The sequence below is a fragment of the Canis lupus genome, chromosome 1, assembly GCF_003254725.2.
Source record: "Canis lupus dingo isolate Sandy chromosome 1, ASM325472v2, whole genome shotgun sequence".
NCBI classification, from domain to species: Eukaryota; Metazoa; Chordata; class Mammalia; order Carnivora; family Canidae; genus Canis; species Canis lupus.
Window position 1 is genome coordinate 76,088,045 of NC_064243.1, and position 24,861 is coordinate 76,112,905.

General features: G+C 40.0%; 1 protein-coding gene across 3 annotated transcripts in view; it reads left to right on the forward strand.

The window, feature by feature from the left end:
- Positions 1-24,861, forward strand: part of FRMD3 (FERM domain containing 3) — a 294,321-nt gene that overhangs the window by 121,976 nt on the left and 147,484 nt on the right. For 2 of the 3 annotated variants that reach the window (XM_025423226.3, XM_025423225.3), the window contains exon 2: positions 20,128-20,232. In XM_025423226.3, coding sequence (XP_025279011.1) covers positions 20,128-20,232 — 105 coding nt within the window. Of the gene's footprint in view, positions 1-20,127; positions 20,233-24,861 lie in introns of those variants that run through there. The other variant, XM_049116366.1, reaches the window with a different exon arrangement.

A 24,861-nucleotide genomic window follows, 5' to 3' on the forward strand; every position in this document is an offset into this window, starting at 1 on the left:
TTTGGGAGGCATGTTCATCATTGGCTATGATGTCCATATCAGTTTGTTCCTTAGACTTGGTAGATATTCTTGTGACCTGGCAACCTGGTGAGGCCAGAAAACCCTGTGCCTGTGATTGTGTTTTCCTAGATACACCATACCTGTCCTTCCTAATCTCTTTCTACCAACACAGACCACATCCAGGGAGCAAGCTCAGGTCCACAGAGCATTTCTCCTTCTTTTTAATCTGGAAAAAGTCTTTTTCCTTGTGATAGATTAAAGACAGACATAAATACTTTGCTACTCCTCCCATCGAGAAGCAATGTCTAACTGCCATTCCCTTGAGTCTGGGCTGGCCTTAAGGACTCACTTATAACCAACAGGATGTAGCAAAAGTGACATGTATGAAGGCAGTTCTACCTGAGCCATTCGGGAATGGTTACCCTGGGGAAAACAGGCTACCACTCAAGAAGTCTGGCTTCCTTGAGACTGTCCTGCTATGAGGAAGCCCAAGTCAGCTGTGTGGAGAGGCTGCATGGAAGAAAGAGAAAGAGGAGAGGAGGGGAGGAAAAGAGGGGTGAAGAGAGAGGGGAGTGTCAGGGCACAGAGGGAGAGAGGGAGAGAGGGATTTCACTAGCCCCATCACTGTGCCTCAGCCACCCCAGGTACTGGGCACTAGGCACCAGGCACCAGGCATGTGAGTGAAGGAATCTTCAGATGCTTCCAGCCACAGCTGCCATCTGACAGCAGTAGTGTAAGGGACCCTAGCAAGACCCAACCAGCTGAGCTCAGCAATACATGGAACCACGAGAGATAATATTAAAATCATCATTCTAAGCCACTGTGTTTTAAAATGAGTTGTTACAGAGCAGCAAATAACTGGAACATTCCTTATATTCTGTTCAGTTCAATGGGTTTAAAGACTTGGAAACAGAATCCAGGAGGTGATGTCAACTGTTAGTTTTCACTCTGTCCACTAGATCCTCTGAGGGACTGCAGAGACTGCTACCTCCTCACTGGGGAGAAGTCTGGGTAAGGGGAGGAAAAGTGGGGAATTAAAAAATTCTCTAAATAGCTCCAAACTTTCACTAACACCCATGTTAATTTTGGCTCCTGTTGGGATATAATTTCTTTGTTGCAGCCTTGGCTACTTTTAGAATTTTGTTTGGCTTTGTGAAGTTGGTAGGTAAAAACGGCATTTTATTATGGCCATTTAATCAATATAAATTATTCTGTGAGGTCCAAGGAAGAATTTGAAGATGAATAAGTTATCTTAAGCTTGAAAAAAGTGATAAAGTAGAGTTGAACACAGTACTACATGACAGTGCTGACGACCAGGGAGCATTCCATCAATTTCCAGAGGAGGATGGAGGTGTCCTTGAGGGTGTGGGTCATCTGTGTGGGCTGTCATGGAGAGACAGGTCCTGTAGCAGGTTCTCTAATGTGGGTGGCCAGGGGGACTTGGGTAGGTAGAGGGGAGGGCTTTGTTCATGTGGAGGAGCAACATGAGTGAATCCATGGCAGTAGGGCATTTTGCAGAGTATTTGAGTGAAAAAATGAACTGGAGGAAAAATGTGGAAAATAAATAAACAGGAAAACTTCCAGTTGCTTGAGCAGCAGATAGGTACTACTTCTGTTTGTGGATTCAGTTATTCTCTCTGGTGAAGTATGTCCTTACTGGCATTGACTAGTATCTACTGACTACCACATAAATACTCCTTGACATCCTGTTCATCATCCAGTGCCCAAGGAAGTGACTTTTGGAGATGTAGCTTATAACTTGGAGGAGCAGTGCTCATGGGTTGAAAGGTGTCTTCTGATCTGGGAGGGTTATCATCAGGACCTATCCTTGGCTTGCAGGAGTCAAGCTATGTCCTCTTCCTTTCCGGATCTTTACAGTTAGCCAGCTGCTTGCTCCCTGCAAGGCCTCTATCTAGGCCTCCCAGGGAGCCTAGATAGAATCTTCAGGGGGTACTGATCATCCTTGTTTCTATAAAGCATGTGTATATAAACTTGGTAGTGGAGCACTGGACCCAGAGTGAGCTTTCCCGATTGGTTGTTGAAGACCTTTCGGTTCATCACGAAAAATTCCTTGGCTTTGGTGGCCTCTGATTTTCATCCTTCTCATCTACCAACTTTTGGATCTGTAGATGGTGAAGGAAGATTAGGAAGCTCCGCCTAGAGCTAGGAGCTGGCAGGTGTCAGGTGGAGGGAAGTAGAGGGAAGCATGGAAAGTTAGTGTTCAGTGACTGGAGGCAGAAGAAGCAGAGGAGGATTGTGTTCTGTGCTTGAGGAAGGCTAATACTGCATGCAGTTCCTAAGCTATACTGTTCATCTGTTTTTCTGGTTCCTAAACCTGGCTGCCTTACAAAAAAGCATTACAGCCAACTTCCCAGTGTGTGTGTGTGTGTGTGTGTGTGTGTGTGTGTGTAGTGGGGATATGGAATGTGGTAGAATTGCCGCAAAAGATAAAAAATTGGCTATGTAAAATGAAACCTACATTACTGTCTGGTTTAATCTGTGACTGAGCAAAATTGGCAGATTTTTCATCAGGACTGTAAGTAAGAGCCAATCTTGCAGCCGTGGCCCACTTTCAACAAACTTGCCAAGCTAAACACCTCAATCAGCCCTGGTCCTACCCTCATTGCAAGTGTTGGTTTGAAGGGGTGATGGACACCTTTCCACATCATCTCTCCTTATCCCAGAGCCGTCCCTTCCTCATCTCATCCCACTTTTAGCCACCCCCCACCTGAACTTGCAAATGAATTATCATGAGTGCCAGCTAAGGCAGAGCAGCCCTCTGAGTGTAGTACTGTGGAAATCCAGAAAAGTACTGTGGAAATCCAGAAAAGCTGGTGCTCAGGTCTGGGATGGACCCTTGCCATCATCTGGGCCAGCCCACCAATGAACACCTGGGTACCCAGAGGCCCAGAAATGTTGCTAACTGGCCCAGGGCCATTGGTTGGTAGAGGCAGGGAACTCTAGACCTATAACAGACTACAACATCAGAAGCATCTTCATTATACCCAGACTCTTGCTTCTTTCTTTCTAGATGTAAAGGAGGTGGCACTTCTGGACAATGACAATAACTGGGATTCTGGTTTTAAGGATACTTCTAGCCATTGGCCAGTATGTTAGCCTGTATGTTACCCTCAGGGTAAACCAGAGCTTAAACCTGACTAAAAGTGATTAAAAGTGATTAGAAAGAAACACATCATACTGATAACCAATCTAATGGTTGTTATTTGTTAAAAAAATATGGAAAATCCAAATAGGCACAAAGAAAAACTAAAAATAACTCCTCTCTAAAACAGATAGCACCATCAACATTTAGCCTTTAAGTCTCTATTCTTTGTGTCTGTGTATGTAACTGTATATATAAATATGCACACATATGTAAAAATAGGAATTTTATCAAAATCATCCCCCCCCCCCCATCTTTATGTTGTGTCTTGACACCTTCACATGTGTTCTTAAGAGTGAATTCCTGAGGTGGGGTTCTCACTTCTATGCTCCATTTGGGCAACTGTTTGAGCGTGTTCTTCTGTGTTGGTAATGGTGCCATCAGGATCTGTGTTGAGCACTGCTAAACAATGGATTGAAACGTTCTTTGAGTATAAAGTGCTAGTAGATTGCATCTGATCTTTTCCTTCCCTCAGGAAACCCCTGTCTGCTGTAAAGAGTAGGAAAAAAAGGGCAGAGGAGAGTTAAAGATGAAAGCTGGTTTGTAATTGTAATAGATAACAATGGCTGTTAAAATTCACATCAATCATTCTCTATATTTTTAGTCTCATAAAAAGCGAAGCACCCTTGACTTGGATTGCTGTGTAGTCAGAAGAGATGTAAATATAACCAAGATGTTTTTCCTCCTTTGTGACTAATCACTTGAAGAAAGGGGGAGTGTGAGAGTCGGGGAACCCAGCCTACGCCTTCCAGTCTCTAAATATTTGTGATAAATGGTCTGGTGTGTGTGTGTGTACACAAAAATCCCCTCATCCCAGCACACAAAAGGTTGTTTCAGGGGCTGTGTGGGGTACAGACTAGCTCATGGTCTGACTACTGATAGGAGAATCTTCGAGAATGACACTATTGAAGTGAGGCATCAGGCATTTGTAAAGTAGAAATTATGGAGCCATGCTAGGTTGTTCTTTTGCTAGAATGAGTAGAGTTTCAGAGGGAAAAAAATGCAGCTTGGGAGAATTAGGAATGGAGGTGGGTGGGAAGCCTACATTTTTAGAAGGTCATCTGCCCAAATATGGTTGGTGCTAGGATTGTTGGAAGGGGCAAATGGCATAATCTCTTGTGGGGCTCTTAGCATGAGCCCTCCTTTATAGTTGGCACTCAGTAATTTGTAGCTGTTATGCCTGTTTCACTTGCAACCTTTGCCATGCTACTTATCACACTGAGTTACAATTTCCTATGGGGTGACCATGTCCAGACATGTATGCCAACATAGTAGATTTGTTGTCCAGTGGAATCTCATCTTTCTTGGCCTGGCCTTTTAACTTTTGCCAGGAATGTTTCTTTGCAAGCATGGCTAAATAGGACAGTGGTATGGTTTGGGCCATTAGAGTGCCCTTCCAAACCACATTACCTTTGTAGTTCTAAGTGTATATGAGTATTCAAGCCACCCTTCTGCCTTGACCTTCTTGTTTCTCCTTCCTTCCTCTCTCTTGGAGAGAAAATTTTTCTTGCTGCAAATAAGGCTACTAACCTAGTAGGTGGGACATAAAGTCTTGTGGGTTTGGCATTGGGGAATGAGTTTTTTTTTTGGGGGTGGGGGTCAGAGTTTTCATAACACCTGGAAGATACAAGAAGATTTGGGAAGGCTGAAGGAAATGTGAGTTCAACCTTTGGTGCTCTGAAATGTTCCTTAAGAACTAATAATAAAGAATTGAATTGCTTTTAAGTACTTTTGCTATTGACCTGCCCCTCTTTGAATGTGTCTAAGCTGCGTAGACTGAGCCATGTGGACTCCTGTAGATATGTTAGGGCTACATGTGTACAATCTCTTGAAAGCATCTTTTGCCTTTATTTAGCTTTCTTTTCTTATTGGTTTAGGTTGAAGGGATTCTCCCCCCGCCCCCCGCCCTGAGCAGTCTTAGCTAACTGTGCAAGTGGTTTTGAATTTCTCCATAACCATTTAACAATTCTTGTTTCGTTGCTTTACCTCACCATCTTAGATGGGCCAAGAGCTGCTCTGTAAGGCTATTCTTAGAAACTTGGGGATCCTTCTTCCCAAGGCTCTTGACAGATAGGACTATGAAGTAGTTCTGCATTTAATGGGACCCAAGTACTTTGTTTCTTTGCTTTTAAAACTCTTAAGCTCATTGTAGACTTGTGTATGCAATTTCAGGAGAAATTCTATCTTATTAAGTTTGTGGGTGCATTAAGATTTTCATAAAGAGGGGTGTCTGGGTGGCTCAGTTGTTAGGCATCTGTGTTCAGGTCAGGTCATGATTCTATCCCAGGGTCTTGTGATTGAGCCCCACATCAATCCTGCTGAGCAGGGAGCCTGCTTCTCCCTCTCCCTTTGCCTCTACCCCACCCCTATCATGCTCTCTCTTGCTCTCTTGTACATTTTCTCTCTCTCAAATAAATAAAATATTTTTTAAAAATATTTTATTTATTCATGAGAGATACACAGAGAGAGAGAGAGAAAGAGGCAGAGACATAGGCAGAGGGAGAAATAGGCTCCATGCAGGGAGCCTGATGTGGGACTCGATGCTGAGTCTCCAGGATCACGCCCCGGGCTGAAGGCGGCACTAAACCGCTGAGCCACCTGGGCTGCCCCAATAAAATATTTTTTTTAAAAAAGAATTTCATAAACAGAAATGATCTCTTTGTTCTCCCTGTATATGAGTGGAAACTCCTAATTGACTCTTGTCATATTTTTCTTGGAGCTCTGTACTCTCAATTTTAAAAAACTGAATTGTAATAGAGATGTCCAAGGTAAATTGGTAAGGATAGTAAAATGGGTGGCATTACTATTGTTTCAGGTCTCTTAAAAATACCTGGCAGGGGTGGGGGTAGAAGGAGTAAATCTGGCATGTTGTGCTAATTAAGCCAAGTGTTGGATCAGTCCTGGGATGATAGGTATCGAAAATTTCATGAATATTCTTTTTTGTATCCCTATGGGCACATGGTGGAATTTCATTTCCTTATCCTCTTTAAAGTCAGGCGAGATTTTTAACTTCTGTTGGCTAATGAGCTAAAGTGACATATGTTTAAAAGCTAGTGTGGGATTTGCCACATTCCCTTCCCACTGCTGTGGTGATAGTTGGAACTGCTGTCAAGAGGAAGCCTTCATCATTCTGAATCTCTAAGCTATGATAAGAAAAGCTCTCCCCTGCCAGTCAGCTTTGGCTGTGTATTATAGGTGAGAAATAAACCTATGTGCTGTTAACCCACTGACATGTTGGAATTCTTTGTTACGGCAGCTTAACTAATCCTATCCTGACTGATACATCTTGACTCTCAACTCTTGATTTTAAATTTCAATTTTAGCACTCATTTGTGGATTTTGTATTTGTTAAAATTCCAGAGGTATTTTAGCCTCAGTTTTCCTATTTCTGAAATGAGGGGTTTGGAGCAGATTCTTTCCATAGTACCTTCCAACGCCAACATTCTGTGATTCTGCTCTTTTTAATACAAAAGTTAGTGCTGTTCCCTGTTAATAATTCTAGTCCTCTCTATGTGGACTCTGAGAGGCTAGAGTTCAAACTTAAATTTTGCCACTTGCTTGCTATATGACTCTGGGCAGGTTGCTCAACCATTCTAACTTTTATATTCCTCTCCTAAAAAACGAGAAAGCAGCTTGCTCCTTGGGCTCATGTGGATTAAATCAGATGAATAGTTGAAATAATTTTAAAAAGAATATGGCCCACAGTGCCAGGAACTAAGGAATCTTTAAGCAAATGCCTGCCTATTCCAATATGAGAAGAGGAGGTGATGCTAGCATCTCCTATTCCCTGATGTAGCTCAGGGGGACTGCAAGGCCCAGAGGGCTTGGGCTGTCTATTTCAGAATGTTTGTTAGAGTAATAAATGTTGCATATCATAGGTTGCAGTAAGAAGAAAAGGCAGATATTAGAAGAAGATGTATTTAAATTTTGGAAGTATTGATTAATGTAGATAGTTTCCTTATGAAAGTACTGTGCTTAGAATCTTGTCTCAGCTACCAGAGTGAGGAATCACTTAAATGTATTTTTCCCCTTTGAACTTTAAATAATGAAAGAAAATATCCTTGTTTTTTTTTTTTTTAAAGATTGTATTTATTTATTTGAGAGAGGGAGAGTGAGAGAGCACAAGCAGGGGGAGTGACAGAGGGAGAGGGAGAACAGACCCCCTGCTGAGCAGAGAGCCCAACATGGGGCTCAATCCCAGGACCCTGGGATCATGACCTGAGCCAAAGGCAGACACTTAACCGGCTGAGCCACTCAGGCACCCCAAGAAAATATCTTTGTGTCTACTTTTATTTTGGATAATTACAACATTTTTCTTGACTTATTTTCTTGGTCTGTCTCTTGAGTTGCAATTTTTTTTTTTTTGAGTTGCAATTTTTTTTAAGAGTGACAGAATGAGGGGCAAGGAGGAGCAGGGGTGGGGGGTGGGAGGAGGAGGAGAGAGATGGGGATATATATATATATATATATATATATATATATATATATAGAGAGAGAGAGAGAGAGAGAGAGAGAGAGAATATTAAGCAGGCTCCATGCCCAGTGCAGAGCCTGACAAGGCTTGATCTCACAATTCTGACGACATGACCTGAGGTAAAATCAAGAATTGGATGCTTAGCTAACTGAGCCACTCAGGCACCCCATGAGTTGCAATCCTTAGGTTCGTATCCTCAGAGGCGCTTTTCTGGTTCCTCTCTTTTTCTTCCTTACTTTTAAATTAATATTTGAATATTTTAAGTTTACAGAAAAACTGAGCAGAAAGTACAGAGTTCCCATCTACTCTCTTTCTGCCAACCCCATTATGACAACCCCATTATGACAAAAGTATCACGTATCTACCATTAAAGTATCACATGGAATAGTTTCACTGCCCTAAAAATCCTTTGTATTTCACCTATTCATCTCTCTCCACCCCCCACAATCTCAACAACCACTGATCTTTTTTTTTTAACTATCTCTGTAGTATTGCCTTTTCCAGAGTGCCATATGTATGTATACAGTATGTAGCCTTTTCACACTAGCTTCTTTCACTTAGCAATATGCATTTAAATATTCTTCATTTCTTTTTATGGCTTGATAGCTAATTTCCTTTTATCCCTGAATAATATCCTATGTTTATCCATTCACCTATTCAAGAACATCTTGGTTACTTCCAATCTTTGGTAATTATGAATAAAACTGTTATGAACATTTGTGTGCAATGTTCTGTGTTTCTGTGTGGGCATAAGTTTTTGACTCATTTGGGAGCACAGTTGCTGGATTGAGCCTGTGTTTAGTTTTGCAAGACACTGTCAAACTCTCCTGCAAAGTGCCTGTACCATTTTACATTTCCATTGGCAGTGAATGAGAGTTCCTTTTGCTTCACATCCATGTCATCAGCATTTGGTGTTGTCAGTGTTATGGATTTTAGTCATTCAGTAGGTATGTGGTGGTATCTCATTGTTTTAATTTGCAAATCCCTAATGACCTGTAATGTGGAGCATCTTTTCATATGCTTATTTTCATCTGCATATCTTCCTTGGTAAAGTGTCTGTTAAAATTGTTCACTTTTAAATTGGGTGTTTCTATCTTATTATCACATCTTATGAGTTCTTTGTAAATTTTGGATACAAGTCCTTTGTCAAATGTGTGTTTTGTAAATACTTTCTTCAAGTCTGTGTGGCCTGTCTTTTAATTCTCTTAACAGTTTCTTTGCAGAGCAGAGATTTTAAATTCTAGTGAACTTCAGCTTATCAATTTTTTTCTCATGGTTTGGCATTGTATCTAAAAAGTCATCACCGAACCCAGGTCACCTAGATTTTGTCCTATGATATCTTCTAGAAGTATTATAGTTTTGTGGTTCACATTTAGGTCTGTGATCTATTTTGTGTTAATTTTTGTGAAGGGTATAATGTATATGTCTAGATGATGATGATGATGACGATGAGGATGATTTTTGGCATGTGAATATCTAGTTGTTCCAGCACCATTTGTTGAAAAGACCATCTTTTTTCCATTGAAGTGCCTTTGCTTTTTTTGTCAAAAGTCAGTTGGCTATATTTGTGTGGGTCTATTTTGGGGCTCTTTATTCTGTTCTGTTGCTCTATTTGTATATTCTTATGCCAGTACCACACTGTCTTAATCACTGTAACTTTATAGTAAGTCTTGAAGTTGAGTGATGTCAGTCTTCTGACTTTGTTCTTCATCAATGTTGTATTGGTTATTTTGGATCTTTTTCCTTTCCATATAAACATTAAAATCACATTGTTTATATAAACAAAGTAACTTGCTGAGATTTTGACTGGCTTGTATTGAACCTGTAAAGTTAGGAAAATCTGACATCTTAACAATATTGAGTCTTCCTATCTATGAACATGGGATATCACTCCATTTATTTAGTCTTTATTTATTCATAAGAATTTTGTAGTTTTTCTCATCTAGATTTTATACATACTTGTTATTTGTACCTAAGGGTTTCATTTTTTGGGTGCTAATGTAAATGATCTTGTGTTTATTAATTTCAACTCCCAATTGTTCTTGCTAATAATATGGGAAAACTATTTACTTTTGTATATTAGCTTTGTATCCTGCAACCTTGCTATAACCACTTATTAGTTCCAGAAAATTTGTTGTTGTTTCTTTTCAATTTTCTACATAAACAATCATATAATCTTCAAATAAAATTTTTTTCTTCATTCTCAATCTGTATGCCTTCCCCCTCCTTTTCTTAATGCATTAGCTCAAACTTCCAGTATAATATTGAGTAGAAATTGTGAGAGGGAGCATCCTTGCCTTGTTTTTTTTTTTGTTTTTTTGTTTTTTTTTTGCCTTGTTTTTGATCTTAGGAGGAAAGCATCTAGTTTCTTTTCATTAAGTATGATGTTAAGTGTAAGGTTTTGTAGATGTTATCAAGTTAATATTATCCAGGTATTTCTTTTCAACTATTTGAAAATTTGAGTATAATAACAAAATTAAGCCGACCTGGGCTTAAATATTGACTATGCTCCTTTCTAGCTGTATTGATGTTGGGTAATTAGTCAATAGTCTCTCTGAGCCTGTTTCCACACCATGAGGGGAGCTGGGGAAAGACTTCATTGACATTGCAGAAAGGATTGGAGTTGGAAAACTTTAAAATTATTCTGAAGTGAGTGCCTTCAGGAGTTGGGTCTGACAAGGATACCAAACCCAAAAATGGGAACAGGAAAAAAAAGCAGGAGAAGGAAAAATCTTTTGTGTACTGAGAAGTGACAGAAATTTCTAAGAGCTGAAACATCAAATATGATTCTTCAAGCATTGGGATGGATCTGTGTGTCAGTCAGAAGAGAAATGACCCTATGACTGAGTGTAGACACACAGCCCATCCTTTAGAATGAAAATGGAGGGTATTATACTAAGTGAAATAAGTTAATCAGAGAAAGGCAATTATCATATGGTTTCACTCATATGTGGAATATAAGAAATAGCACAAGGGACCATAAGGGAAGGAGGGGAACTGAATGGGGAAAAATCAGAGAGGAAGACAAACCAAGAGTTTTAATTTTGGGAAACAAACTGCGGGTTGCTGAAAGGGGAGGAGGGTTGGGGGATGGGGTAACTGGGTGACGGGCATTAAAGAGGGCATGTGATGTGATGAGCAATGGGTGTTTACACAACTAATGAATTATTGAAAACTACATCTGAAACTAATGAGGTACTATATGTTGGCAAATTGCATTTAAATTAAAAAAAATAATGAAAGATGTGGATCATAGACGAGGTAACAGAGGCAAAAACACCCCAAAGAAAAGCAAAGAGAAGGAAACATCACCAAGTGCAAAGCACCCTGCTGGCTTATTTGACTGTGACAGTCCTTCAGGAGACACCTTTCAGGACCCAGACAATAAAGTAGTCAACCTGCTGTGGCTGCTGTTTCTTTTCATGGATGTACTACTTCTTTGTTTTTCTTCTTTAGGGCTTATTAAAATTTCTCCAGCCTACTAAGCCTCTAGCTGTGAGAAAGGCAGTATATTTCTGTTTTCTCAGAGGGTGTAGAGGCCACCAGGGACTTGAGGTAAGCAGTTGGGTTTTGCCTCTGCCAGTGAGCCTCAACAGGCTAGGTGGCCACTTGTGTTTGGCCTTTTATTTTTGCAGCCACATACTTACTTTCAGGAAACTATTGATTCCCTGCCTTCTTCCCTGCCATGAGTGTCTGGCTTTGGTAGTTTTGTTATCTTTTGGTTTTCAGGTCACTGCTATAATCCTCCCCTCCCCTAACATATGATTATTTGTTGTGCACAAAAATGTCTTTAATGTATCTAAGCCTGTATTTTCATTTATCTTAGCCACAATATACAATTACTATATAGAAGATATATATTCAGAATTAGGTACTTCAGCTTCCTGAAGCCTTGGCTTTATCTTTTATACATCTGAAGATACTTGAATAATAAAAATCAAAGCAACTTTTAAAATTTAAGTATAGTTGACGTACAATATCACTTATTGACACACAATAGTACAGTTTCAAGTGTATACCATAGTGATTCAACAAGTTTATACATTATGCTATGCTCACCACAAGTGTAGCTACCATCTGTCACTGTATAACACTACTAAAATACCATTGACTGTATTCCCTATGCTCTACCATTTATTACTGTAACTTACTCATTTCAAGGCTGAAAACTTGTATCTTCCACTCCCTTCACCTATTTTGCCCACCTACCCTTCCCCTCTGGGAACCATCAGTTCTCTGTATTTATGATTTATGGGTCTGTTTCTGCTTTTTATTTATGTCTTGTTTTTTAGATTCTGCATATAAATGAAATCATGATAGTTTTCGGACTTAATTCACCTTATTTCATTTAGCATAATACATTCTAGGTCCATCCATGTCATTGTGGATGGCAAGATCTCATTTTTTATGGCTAGTGTGTGTGTGTTTGACATCTTTATCCATTCATTTATTGCTAGACACTTGGGTTTCTTCCATATCTTGGGTATTGTAAATACTGCTGCAATAAATAGAGGGATACTTGTGTCCTCTTGATTTAGGGTTTTAATTTTCTTTGGGTAAACACCCTGTAGTGGGATTACTGGGTCATATGGTATTTTTATTTTTAATTTTTTGAGGACACTTCATATGGTTTTCCACCATAGCTCTACCAATTTACATTCCCACCAACAGTGCACCAGAGTTCCTCTTTCCCCACATCTTCACCAACACTTGTTATTTCTTTTTGATTCTAGCCATTCTGACAGGTGTGGGGTGATTTCTCATTGTGGTTTTGGTTTGCATTTTTCTTTTTTAATATATTTTTTACTGGAGTTTGATTTGCCAACATATAGCATAACACCCAGCGTTCATCCCGCCAAGTGCCCCCCTCAGTGCCCATCACCCAGTTACTCCAAGCTCCCCCCCCCACCTTCCTTTCGACTACCCCTTGTTCATTTCCCAGAGTTAGGTGTCTCTCGTATTTTGTCATCCTTAATGATATTTTCACTCATTTTCTCTCCTTTCCCCTATAATCCCTTTCACTATTTTTTATATTCCTCATATGGGTGAAACCATATAATGATTGTCCTCTGATTGACTTCACTCAGCATCATACCCTCCAGTTCCACCCAGATCGAAGGAAATGGTGGGTATTTGTCATTTCTAGTGGCTGAGTATATTCCATTGTTTGCATTTTCCTGATAATGAATGATGAGCATCTTTTCATGTGTGTGTTGACCACACAGCTTGTTCTAAGTCTTTGGAAAAATGTTTATTCAGGTCCTCTGCTCATTTTTTTAAAAAAGATTTTATTTATTTATTAGAGAGATGGAGTGAGAGGGAAAGAGAGAGAGAGAAGTGTGTGTGTGGGGGGGGCAGAGGGAGAGGGAGAAGCAGGCTCCCTGCCATAGAGGGAGCCTGATATGGGGCTCAATCCCAGAACCCTAGCATCATGACCTGAGCTAAAGACAAATGCTTAAATGATTGAGCCACCCAGGTGCCCCTCCCCTACTCATTTTAAAATTTGATTATTTGGGGTTATTTTGGTCTTGAGTCATAGTTCTTCATATAGTTTGGATATTAGCGCCTTATTAGATATATAATGTACAAATAAATATCTTCTCATGTTTGGTTGGTTGCCTTTGATTGATGGTTTCCCTCATTGTGTAAAAGCTTTTTATTTTGGTGTAGCCCAAATAGTTTATTTTTGTTTTTGTTTCCTTTGCCTTAAGAGACCTATCTAGAAAAATGTTGCTATGGCCATTCTTAAAGAGATTATTGCCTCTATTTTCTTCTGGGAGCTTTATGGTTTCGGGTCTCACATTTAGGTCTTCAGTCCATTTTGAGTTTATTTTGTGTATGGTTTAAGGAAGTGGCTCAGTTTCATTCTTCTGCATGTAGCTGTCCACTTTTACCAGCACTATTTATTTATTTATTTATTTATTTATTTATTATTTTATTTATTTATTAATGACAGACACAGAGAGAGTGAGAGGCAGAGACACAGGCAGAGGGAGAAGCAGGCTCCATGCCGGGAGCCCGATGTGGGATTCGATCCTAGATCTCTAGCATCACACCCTGGGCCGAAGGCAGTGCTAAACCGTGGGCCACCGGGGCTGCCCCAGCACCATTTATTGAAGAGACTCTTTTCCCCATCAAATCAAAACTAACTTTTAATCTGTATGAGAATCACAGGTTCAACCATGAGGGTCCCCTCTGTTCTTTCTTTACATTTCCTCCTATTTAAACAGCTTTAATATTACTTCTCTCCTCACTGTCTTGGGATACTGCCATTTTCTGAATGAATGTCCCAGCCAGATATCAAATACCAGTTATGTCTACAATGGGAAGGAACAATTAACAAAGTAATACTTGCTACTTAAAATCCAATTATAAAAGTGAATTTCTTTCTAAAGAAAAGCTCTGTTTTGGTTAAATCCATGGTGCCTACCATAACAAAATGTACACATTTATGCAAATATGCTTGAAGTTTTTTAGCAGAGAAATAAACAGTGCTTATAAAAAGGTTTAATCAAGCCACAATATTTCTTTTTTAAAAATATTGCATTTATTTATTTATTTGTTTATTTATTTATTTATTTATTTAATTTTTTTTGAGAGAGAGAGAGAGAGAAGGAGCAGGGGGAGAGGGGCAAGCAGGGTCTGCACTGAGTGCATGGCCTGATGGGGGCTTGATCCCATGACCCCCCCGAGATCATGACTTGAGCCAAAACCGAGTCAGATGCCCAACTGACTGAGCCACCCAGATGCTTCAAGTCACAATACTTCTTAAATTAACTAATGCTTGTCCTTTACAATAGAAGCAGAACTATTTAGTTTACCAGTTTCTCTGATAAACTACTGTTTATCTCTCTGTGAAAATCAATGGAATGAGGACCTTAATTCACAAAAGAAATGCAACTTCTAGGGAGAAGACCTACCCCTGATGGCATTCAGTTTACTGTTCAGGGCCTTATAATTGTCTAGAAGCCCCTTTGGAGTTTCTAGATATCCAGATGGGAATTGAATTCTTCCTTTCCTGTAAAAGAATCAGCAGAGACAGATAATTCTGTACTTCCCCCAAATGTGTATCTGTACAGGCTGCCCCTTTCAAAAGGAGTAACTCATGTGAACATAGGATTCTGAGCAACAGAGCCCTTTGAACAAAAGTCTCAAGGCCTTAATTACTAGCAGACAAGGTCTGGTAGTCCCACTTGTGTTTGTCATAGAGGATTCCTGGAGAGGTTTAGTTCCTGCCCCAGAGTGAACTATTCCCAGTGTCCTAGATTTGTGTTTCAGATTCTTGTAGTTGTTGCCTACTCCCCTCATACCTGTGCTCCTCCCTAAAGTCTCTGGTCTGTATTGGACCCTTCTTCCCTGCTGAAGGGTCCTAGGACTTCAGTGGCTACACAGCCTTAGGGAGCAGCTCAAGCTGCATCCACTGAGGACCTTTTCTGGCTGTGAGGATGCTCCTAAGTACTTTCAAGGAAAACCTAAGGAACACTTTGAAAGCGTCTAATTTGCCTCAGATCAGGGTTGTAAACTCAAATTTTTCTAAGGGTCAGGGAAATGTGAGAAATGGAAGATGTAGAAGACCCTAGGGCAGGTGGGAGTGTAAACTGCAAGGTTCACTCTGCATGGAAAGGGGATCTGCAACTGAGCTCCAGCAGACCTTTATGGTCCAGCTTCTAGATCCTCCAGCTTTTCAAAAGCAGCCAGGATCCAGATTTTCTGAGCAGGTTCTCATTTTGGAGATACAAAAATACTATGTTGGTCAAATAGGACACGGTAGATGGACTCAGCTGCTTGGTTCATTAGTTGATAATCTCTGTGATAGTGTTTCCTGCTGGCCCTATTGATTCACCTTCTTTCTTGAGTGAAAATTTTGGGTGCAATAAGCAGAAAACCCAATTTTTACTAGTTGAAACAACAAAGAATTTTGCTGGCAGTCCTGAAAGTTCACAGTTAAAGTGAGCATCATGTCTATAACATGGGGAGAATGTTAGCTACATCAGTGCGTTGTCAGGATATTAAATACAAAGTATGTAACACAATTCTTGGTGTATGATAAGTGTTCAATGAATAGTACCTATCATGAGGTTTATACTTTTATTCCTGAAGGTACCTATTCAAACTCTAAACCTTGAGTTATAGCGATACATTAAGTAGTTTGGGATTGGTACTCTTCTCACTTAACCAGTATCTAAAAGGTAGTGAAATGTCTTGGTTTAGAGATTGAGGAAGTAGGGATTGAAATCTGCCATGCTTTTTCTCTGAAGACCAGCCATAGCTGATTTAGCCAATTGAGTTCTCTTGCTCTTCTTCTTCTTTTCTTGCTCTTCTTCTTTAAGCACAAACATTTTGTTGTTTTTACTTCAGTAGAACTAGAGTTGCATCATCTAAATGCATCTAAATGCATCATCAGCAATTAGTTGCAAGAGGAGTTAAGCAACAGAATTGAGTTCTTAGTCTCTTTGTTCAGTTTTCCTTCCCCAGAGGCCAGGCCTGGGAGGAAAAGACTGTTCCTCTTACCTTCCTTGTATCTAAAAGGATCTATGAAATTGGATACAAAGATTTAAGATTCAGATTATTATTGTTAATGAATATTATTGTTAATGACCTTTTACCATGGTATGTGCTTTGCCATTTGCAAAATGCTTTCATATTATACAAACTAGAGCTTTAAGACCTGTGAGATTAAAAATTGTGTTTCATTCATTATCTCAAATGCCCATCCCAATGTCTTGCAAAATAGATATTTAACAAATATATGAATGAGTCTCAAATCTACCCGAATAGGTTACTCTGTAAGTTACCATTATTTCTCTTTTACACAAGAAGAAACGAAGTCTCAGATTTCATGACTTGCTTTAGGTCAGCCGACTAACAGAACTCTAACATAGTGGCTGTTTTTTTTTTTTTTTTTTTTCCAGTACATACTTTCAGGTGGAGATGAGAGGTGGGTTTTTTTTTTTTGAAAAACAGCTAGTTTGTAATTACAAAAATTAGATTCCTTTCCAACCTATGAGAGAAGGCCCTGAGAGAATATGGGATTATTGCAAGAAATTCAGGGATATGCACACACACCAAGAATTATCAGAAAATGGGCAGAGAAGGTGGAGAGAGGACCTGGCCCTCTCCTGTGTTTTTTTTTTTTTTTTAAACACATTAAATAAACTACAGTTGAAAAAAAATATGATTTTATTTATGATATTTTAGCACCGTATTTGTAAATCAATCCATAGTGTGCTCTAGGTGATGACAACCAGTACTGGGACATAAGTTTAAACATGTGAGGTGAATACAGTGTTTCTTCAATGATGTCAGGGCATTTCTGAGACCTACTGTATAACCTCATTTAAAGGTAGCATCTAAAGTCTAAACCTAAGGCACTGTCTTAAGGCACATATCACATACTTATGTCCTAATGTTTTTCTTATGTGCTACTGTTGTGGTAAAACACAACTTGGGTAATAGCTTTAAAGAGTTAATATAAGCTTTTTGGATTCCCCCCTCTTCCATTCAGTCAGTTTGAACGTACAGCTGCTGTCTTGTGGGAGAATGAAAATTTTGACATTAAAAATGGAAGTCTTGCACTTGAAATCTTTGATAACTACTTCTCTGCATAGACCTTGAAGGATTTAGGTGACAGCTGGCTAATTCCACTATGTTTGTGGGATCTCCATCTCCTCGAGGATGTTTGTGTCTTCCATTGGCTACCCATCTGTTCCTAGATCCCAGGTTTTCTATGAGAAAAAGCAATGCCTCATTTATTCCTTCAATAACTTCCAGTGTGCCAGGCAGGGTGGTGAGCAGTGGCTTCTACTCTCAGGAAGCTCAGGAGGAAGCAAATGGAAGATTTAGGTCAGTTCAACAGAGTTCCAGGAGTGGGGGTTGGGAGGCCTTGTTCATCCCAAGGCCCTCCCCTGCTATGAGATATATGGAACTGGCAACTGGACCTGGGTTCACACACCTGGCACTGAATGAGCTCTTCTGATCCTTGGTACTGGGTCTGGGTGGTCTTTCTTTTTAGTGTAAGAACTGTGCTTCATGCACCGAACTGATAATAATATGAAGTTAAGTGCCTAAAGAACATTGTCCAGATTTCCAGGCAGAGCAGAGCAGAATGCGAGGCTGTAAGCTGGCTTTCTTGGCATGAATCAGCGACAAAAAGCATCTCAAGATGACGAGGCTGGCTGGCTGGCAGCCTGTAGATGCAGGGGCAATTTTTATTCCTGAGAATGGAAAACAGTTCCATTTTTGTGAGTTGAGGAATAGACAATTTTCCATGGGGAAAAAGGGCTTTGTTTTTTGTTTTTGTTTTTTTCTAGTGCAGTCTGCAGACAGGTACAATTTTTGCACTTCTCACACATGGGGGACATTTCCCTAGACCAGTGCTTCTCAAAATGAATGAACATGTAAATAACCAGGAGCTATTGCTAAAATGCATATTACATTCAGTTGGTCTGAGCTGTGCTTGAGATTCTGTGTTTGCAACAAGCTCCCTCCTGGGTGATGCTGAGGCTACTGCTCTGCAGTATTGCTGGTCTGTGGGCAGTGCTTTTAGGAACAGGGGCTTGGTGGCTTGGAAGCATGGAAACTGGCCTCACTTGCTTTTGTGGAAGGTATCAATTTTGTTTCAGCCACACTTGTGTATTCTACTCAACACAATGTCTACAGTGGCATTTCCTTTTCTCAAGGGTCTTATATAATATGAGAGTATGTATTGGTTGATGTGTTTAATCATTTTAAAAAAAACTTTGCTGTTTTGAGTAGATCCTCAGGGCAAAATGCTAGCTGTCAGGCACAATCAAGTTCTGCTCAATCCCACATCATTACAAAGCATTGGTTTGACCCACATAATCTTGTGTGTCTCGCATGTGGTGGGGGCCGTCCACCATAGTAAATCTTAATGCAGAGAGCTTGGCAATACAATCAGAAAATGACAGACTCGCATGTTATATTCAGTGATTTGATTCTTCAACAGCCTCTTAACTATGGATGCATTACAGTGTAAATCTGTAACAGAAACTAAATCCATTGATTATATTCTGGGCAGTAGATTCAGCTGTCATCAGATATAGCTTGCCATTTGAGCTTCCAGGGTTAAAAACAATTAGAGAAATCTAAAAACAAATTCCATTTTAATGCTTTGTCCCTTTTGAGCTACATCAGATGGTTTCTCTTATAAAGGAAGCAAAGGCTCAAAGTTTATTCCAAATTGAACTCAACATGATTTCAGGAGAATCTGGGCTTTGTATCACAATATGTGCTTATATGCCCTTGTTCTTTATTCAGAGTGGTACATCCCAGATCAGTGAGTGGCTTTTTCATCAACTTCTTGAGCTGATGCTAGTAGTTTTTAATGAACCGATCAAACCTCTTCCAAAATTATTTTTAGTGGATTGGAAGAGTGGCTAACTTAATGTCTCTAATTTCTTCTTTTGTTTTTATAGGTCACATTCCACCCCTAAAATGTTCCATGGGTCTGTCAGCAACTTTGATGGAAGCAGAAATTAATCTTATCAAATATCCTGATGAGGGCTTGGAAGAGTCCTTGCTATTAACAGGGTGTTTTTGGTAATGGTATTCATCTTAATCAGATTCGGCTGACAAATCTTTCATTTATAGAATTTTAGAAGGAAAAATAATCTAACGGGGTCATTTTGCCCATGTGAAACAGCTGGGGGGTTTGCCCAAGGTCACCTGGGCCTGTCCCAGTCTGCCCTTCTCCCACCCCCGCCACATACCACATCCCTTATGGATGTGGTGCACTGGCTTTGAGGCCCAAAGCAGCAGATTTTCTACCTTTCCTGATGAGAAGCAGGGTGTTCCATCTAATACTATTCACTGTAGTCTCATGCCATCCAGGTTGGGCCTTTTGGCAGAGTTGCAGTGGAGACAAAGTGTTGTGGTAGGAACCCAGATTCTATAGCCAGGTGGCCTGGGTCAAATCCTACCTTGCTCTGTACAGGTTGTGTGACTTTGGGCAGGCCACCTAACCTCTCAGTGCATCTGTTTCTTTAGGATTGTTATGAAAACTAAATGAATGAATACCTACTGTGCAATTATGACAAACACTCAGGTGTACTATATGTGGGTTTGTGAACTGTGGGGCTCCACTAGGTACTGAGTTGTTAAGTCAGTGTTCAGAGTCATAAACAGCTTTAAATAAATTAAATGGCCCATAGCAGAATAAAATAGAACATATTAGAGTACATTGCATCTGTGGAGGGTGTGGTTTGGTGTCTCTTTGGCTCTCTTTTTAGCATTCCTTTGATTTTGTGTGTGTGTGTGTGTGTGTGTGTGTGTGTGTGTGTAATGGTCCACAGTGTAAAAATACATTGCTCACTGTGGATTGTAGTTAAGAGTGTAGAAGCCCCTGCTTCAGGGACTGGAGTGGGCTAATCCATTTCTCTAAGTGCAGACCTATGGGGTAAATGAGGCACATTTTAGACATGAATGTACAAGGTGAGCTCTGGCTGAAACTTAAATGTGCTTTTTTTTGCAGAGGGAGACCAAAGGGCAGTTTCTTATTGACCACATCTGCAATTACTACAGCTTGCTGGAGAAGGACTATTTTGGCATTCGTTTTGTGGACCCAGAGAAGCAACGGGTAAGAGCCAACCTCTGTCTGGACCCATTTGGGGGAGTGACTCACACTGTGGGTGACCAAAGAAGTTCCTTTCAGAGCAATCATGATAGTTTCAAAGCTGCTCTTTGAAACCCAGTAATTTTAACAGCCCTCATTATATCCTTGTTCCTGGGTATACCTGCCCTTGTTGCTATCTGTTAATTTTTGTTAGAGTGAGCAGGGGAGTCTTACTTTTTGAGTTGGGTACTGTACCAGCATATATATGTTTGTGACATATGTTGGATATATGTCCCTTACATCCAAAAGGTCCCAGGAGGGATCCCTGGGTGGCGCAGCGGTTTGGCACCTGCCTTTGGCCCAGGGCGCGATCCTGGAGACCCGGGATCGAGTCCCACGTCGGGCTCCCGGTGCATGGAGCCTGCTTCTCCCTCTGCCTGTGTCTCTGCCTCTCTCTCTCTCTGTGTGACTATCATAAATAAATAAAAATTAAAAAAAAAAAAAAGGTCCCAGGAATATCCATCCCAGCTCCCACCACCTGAGGTTTCCCATTTCTGCAACCCTTCTGTGGTTCCTAGATATGGATTAGGAGGCCCTATACCTTCTTTGATCTCTGCTTCTTACCCTTCCCCACTGCCAAGCAAGTCAGTGTGTGTGAAAGGGTCTAGCTATAGGTGGTCTGGAGTCGGGGGGCGGGGGGCGGAGACGGGTCCACTCTGTCTTCTTTAATTTGGTCCTCCTGTGGGTGTTCCTGGTCATCTTTCTCTCCTCTCTTCCCTTTCCACTTGGCTCTTAGTTTCATATTTACTGACCCAATACAATGAGGAGAAGCTTACAGAGTGTATTTTGTAAAGGAACAGGCTGTTTAAGGAATAGATTAGATTTTGTTCTGAAATGTGGAGAATCATACTTAGCTTTTAGAGTCCAGTAAGACCTAATCTTCTATAAACATATACAATGCAGTGGCTCAGAAAGAGATTTTGCTTTCCTATAGCACTTGCAGGAACTCTCTAATGGGTCAAACATTTACCCAAATGAGAGGGAGTAGCAGGATACTAGTGAGGATGTAGGGCTGACGTGAGGTCACAGAGGGGATTCATGTGGCATTTCCTACTGTTGACAGTGGTTCCCAGACCTGGCTCCGCAACAAAATCACCTTAGGGTTTTACTAATAATGCTGAGTGTGGACCCTATTCTGGACCTCCTGTATCAGAATCCTTGGGGCTAGGACCAAGAACATGTATTTTAGCACATACTGATTATACTTTTTTTTTTTAAGATTTTATGCATTTATTCATGAGAGACACAGACTGAGAGAGAGAAGCATAGATACAAAGGAAAAGCAGGCTCCCTGCAAGGAGCCTGCTGTGAGACTCGATCCCAGATCCCGGGATCATGACCTGAGCTGAAGGCAGGCGCCCAACTACTGAGCCACCCAGGTGGCTGATTCTACTTTTGACATAGCCATCCCAGCGTTGGTCTTCAGGCTGGTATTGGGGATCATGGCAGAAAGATACTCATAGACATAGTTTCTTGTGGCTTATGAAGATATTATCCTTTTATGGAGAGAGAAACAGATTCAAAGATATTGTTACTTGCCCAAGGTTCTATAGCTAGTAAGTAATGGAGTAAGTATTTAGTTTAGGATTATGGTTCAAACCCCTGCAGAGCAAACAGACTCTGTGGACTATATTAGTTTTATAACCACTGAATATAGATTCTTTTTGTGCAAAATTCCATCCTAAACTCTAAACAAGCAGCCCGTGGAAGTAATTCTAGCTACTATTAGTTGAGCATCTGTCATATGCCAGGAATTTTACTGTCATGGTCTCTAGTCTTCCCCACACTGTAAGGAAGGGGAAAACTGAGGTGCAGAGAGTCAGTGGCTTGTCTAAGGCTACAGGGCTAGTCATTAATGGTGGAAGGATGGTATTTGGACCCACACTCTTTCTAATTATCTCCCAAGTGAAAATCTGAAACATAACCTAGACCAGGGATTTTTAGACCTTTTCTGTGAAGGACCAGATAGAAAATGTAGAAAATGGTTTCATTTTTGTGATGCATACCACTGCTGTCATAATTTTTCAATTATTTTATTCTAGTGGAAAGCAGCCATAGACAAAACCAAAATTAATGGATATAACTGTGTTCTAGTGAAACTTCTTTCCAATAAAAGTATTTTATAAATAGGCAATTAGCCATAATTTGCTGACTCTTAGAGTAGATAATATCTGGAAACCACTTAAATGCAAGAGTTGTTTTCTTATTTCTTGAGTCATCAGGGAGATACTGGATAAACTATTAAGAGAAATCTTTAGAATTGGAATCAGATGTTGGTATGAACTCATGGTTTTTAAAAAATATATACATAGATACAGAAATATAGATGTGCATGTGTGCATGTGGGCTAGTACGCATATGTATGCTGTTCCAAGTTCTGGTTTCTGAGATGGCCTAGAAGCAATGACACCACAGTAGCAATGAGCACGCCAACCCCCTAGATTTGGTTTCTAAATATCATTTTCTAATAAAAGGAACAAAGGCTGCTTGAAAAAAATGTCTGATTCTAGGGCAGAGGCAGGAAAATCACAAGATAAGCCTGGAGCATGTTGTGGTGCCAGAAAGTAAGAAACTGATCAAAAATAAAAGGTCACTAGAAAGTCACAGAGCTAACCTGAATGAGCTGCCAGTAGCTGAAACTGGAAAATTAGAGTGACAAAAATAAATAACAATACTATTGGATTATAATCTATAAAGTAAAATACTCATGAGTCATACTGATATAAGTAGTTGAATAAATAAATAAAAGGGGGAGAAGAGATAGCTCTTCCTTACAGATGAATTCCAATTAATAAGTGTGGGAGGGTTGAGGGAATATCACAATGATAGTTGTGTGCAAGATTCATTGATGAATGCTAAAATCAGTGGGCAGAAGTTTGAGGAGAAACAACATATCTGTATAGTCTCAAAGTACCTCTCCCCATCACCCTCCTCCAGATATCTTTTAATTATAAAGGGAGAAAGCCTAACTTTATAGTGGAGAAACCTGGTAGGCACCACTTTAACCAAGCCATCAAGGTTAACATCACCAGTGAGAAGACATTCCAATGTCACATATCCCCTGATTATCCTTCATTGAGGAGGGCACATCGTCCCTGTGGTATACTCCCCAATAATGCATAACTTCATTCAAATCTTGAGGAAAAATAGGAAAGTCTGAAGCTAGAGATATTCTCCCAAGCAACTTACCTATATTCTTCAAAAGTATTGAGGTAATGAAAGACTATGGAACTCTCATAGATTAGAGAGACAGATCAACTAAGGCCATGTGGGATTCTGGACTGGATCCTGGAACAGAGAAAAATCTGGCATGGGAAAATTCGTGAACTCCAGATTAAGTCTGTAGTTCAGTTACTAGCATTGTGTTAGTAGTAGTTTTTTAATTTTGATAATTGTAGTCTGGTTATGTATTATGCTAACATTAGGGGAAGAGGGTGCTTATGTTTGTACCTTTTTCATATGTCTAAAATTATTTTTTAAAGTTAAAAAGAAGTGTTTAGGTTGATGTGATTCATTGTTCTTAGTATTTTGACTTGGTTTAGCTTAATGTTTAGTGTCCAGATTTGGGTAGTAGATTAGTGGAAAAAATGTGGGCTGCACTCAAAACAAAACTGTCTTATCTGATGTATCCATTAAATTGCTTACAGGGCTGCTTGAATCGTCATTTTTCCCCCCGCATCATAGCCTTTAGAGACTTTTGATTCTGAGGATTCAGTATGACTATAGCTTCCACTTGGGTTGCAGAATAGTTGCTACATGAAACCACATGGACTTTGTACTCAGAAAGATGTGCCTTAAATCCCACCCCTCCTGAAGGATAAACTGTGTGGTCTTGACCAAGTTATTGAGCCTTTTCGAGTCCCTGTCCTGATGGTTAAAACAGATAACAGTACCTACCGGTAGGGTTGATATAGGAATTCAAGATAAAGTATGCAAATGTTTAACAAATGGTATATATTGAGTACATGGTATATGCTATTTTTGTTGTGATTCTTATAATTATTGTGCATTGGCTTGGCATAGGTGAGGCATTCATGTGAGGAAATACAACATGGTTAGCAACTCTAAAATCTAGAAATGTTCAGAACTTCTTTTAAAGGCAGGATGGCCATTATTATGATCTTTGGGTAGACAAGTGTGAGCCTTGAGTAATTAGAAAAATGGGCCCAGAAGCACACAGACATGCTGATCGGGAGTTTTAAGCAGAGATCAATTGACCAGCATTGGTGGTTTTACCAGGTCTCATACTTTTTCTCAATGGAAAATAAAACTGATGAATTATTTGGATAGAAAGCTAATCAACAGAGAAAATAAGTTAGTTAGAAAAACTGAAGTGGAACTTACCTTTGGTGTGGGAGTTGGTGGTTTGCCTACAACTCTTCACAACTTGATTTACAGTAAACCATTGGGAATATTAAATATTTAGCACTATTACATTTGGAACACCATATGTTTGACAAGATGTCTCATGCCCCATATGCTCTGAGAGTGATGAAGACTGAGTCAGTAAATGATGACTGTCTTTTGCTATTTTAATGGCAAGGGCTCAGAATTTCCATTAGTTTTGATGTAGGGAGAGGCAGATTGAACACC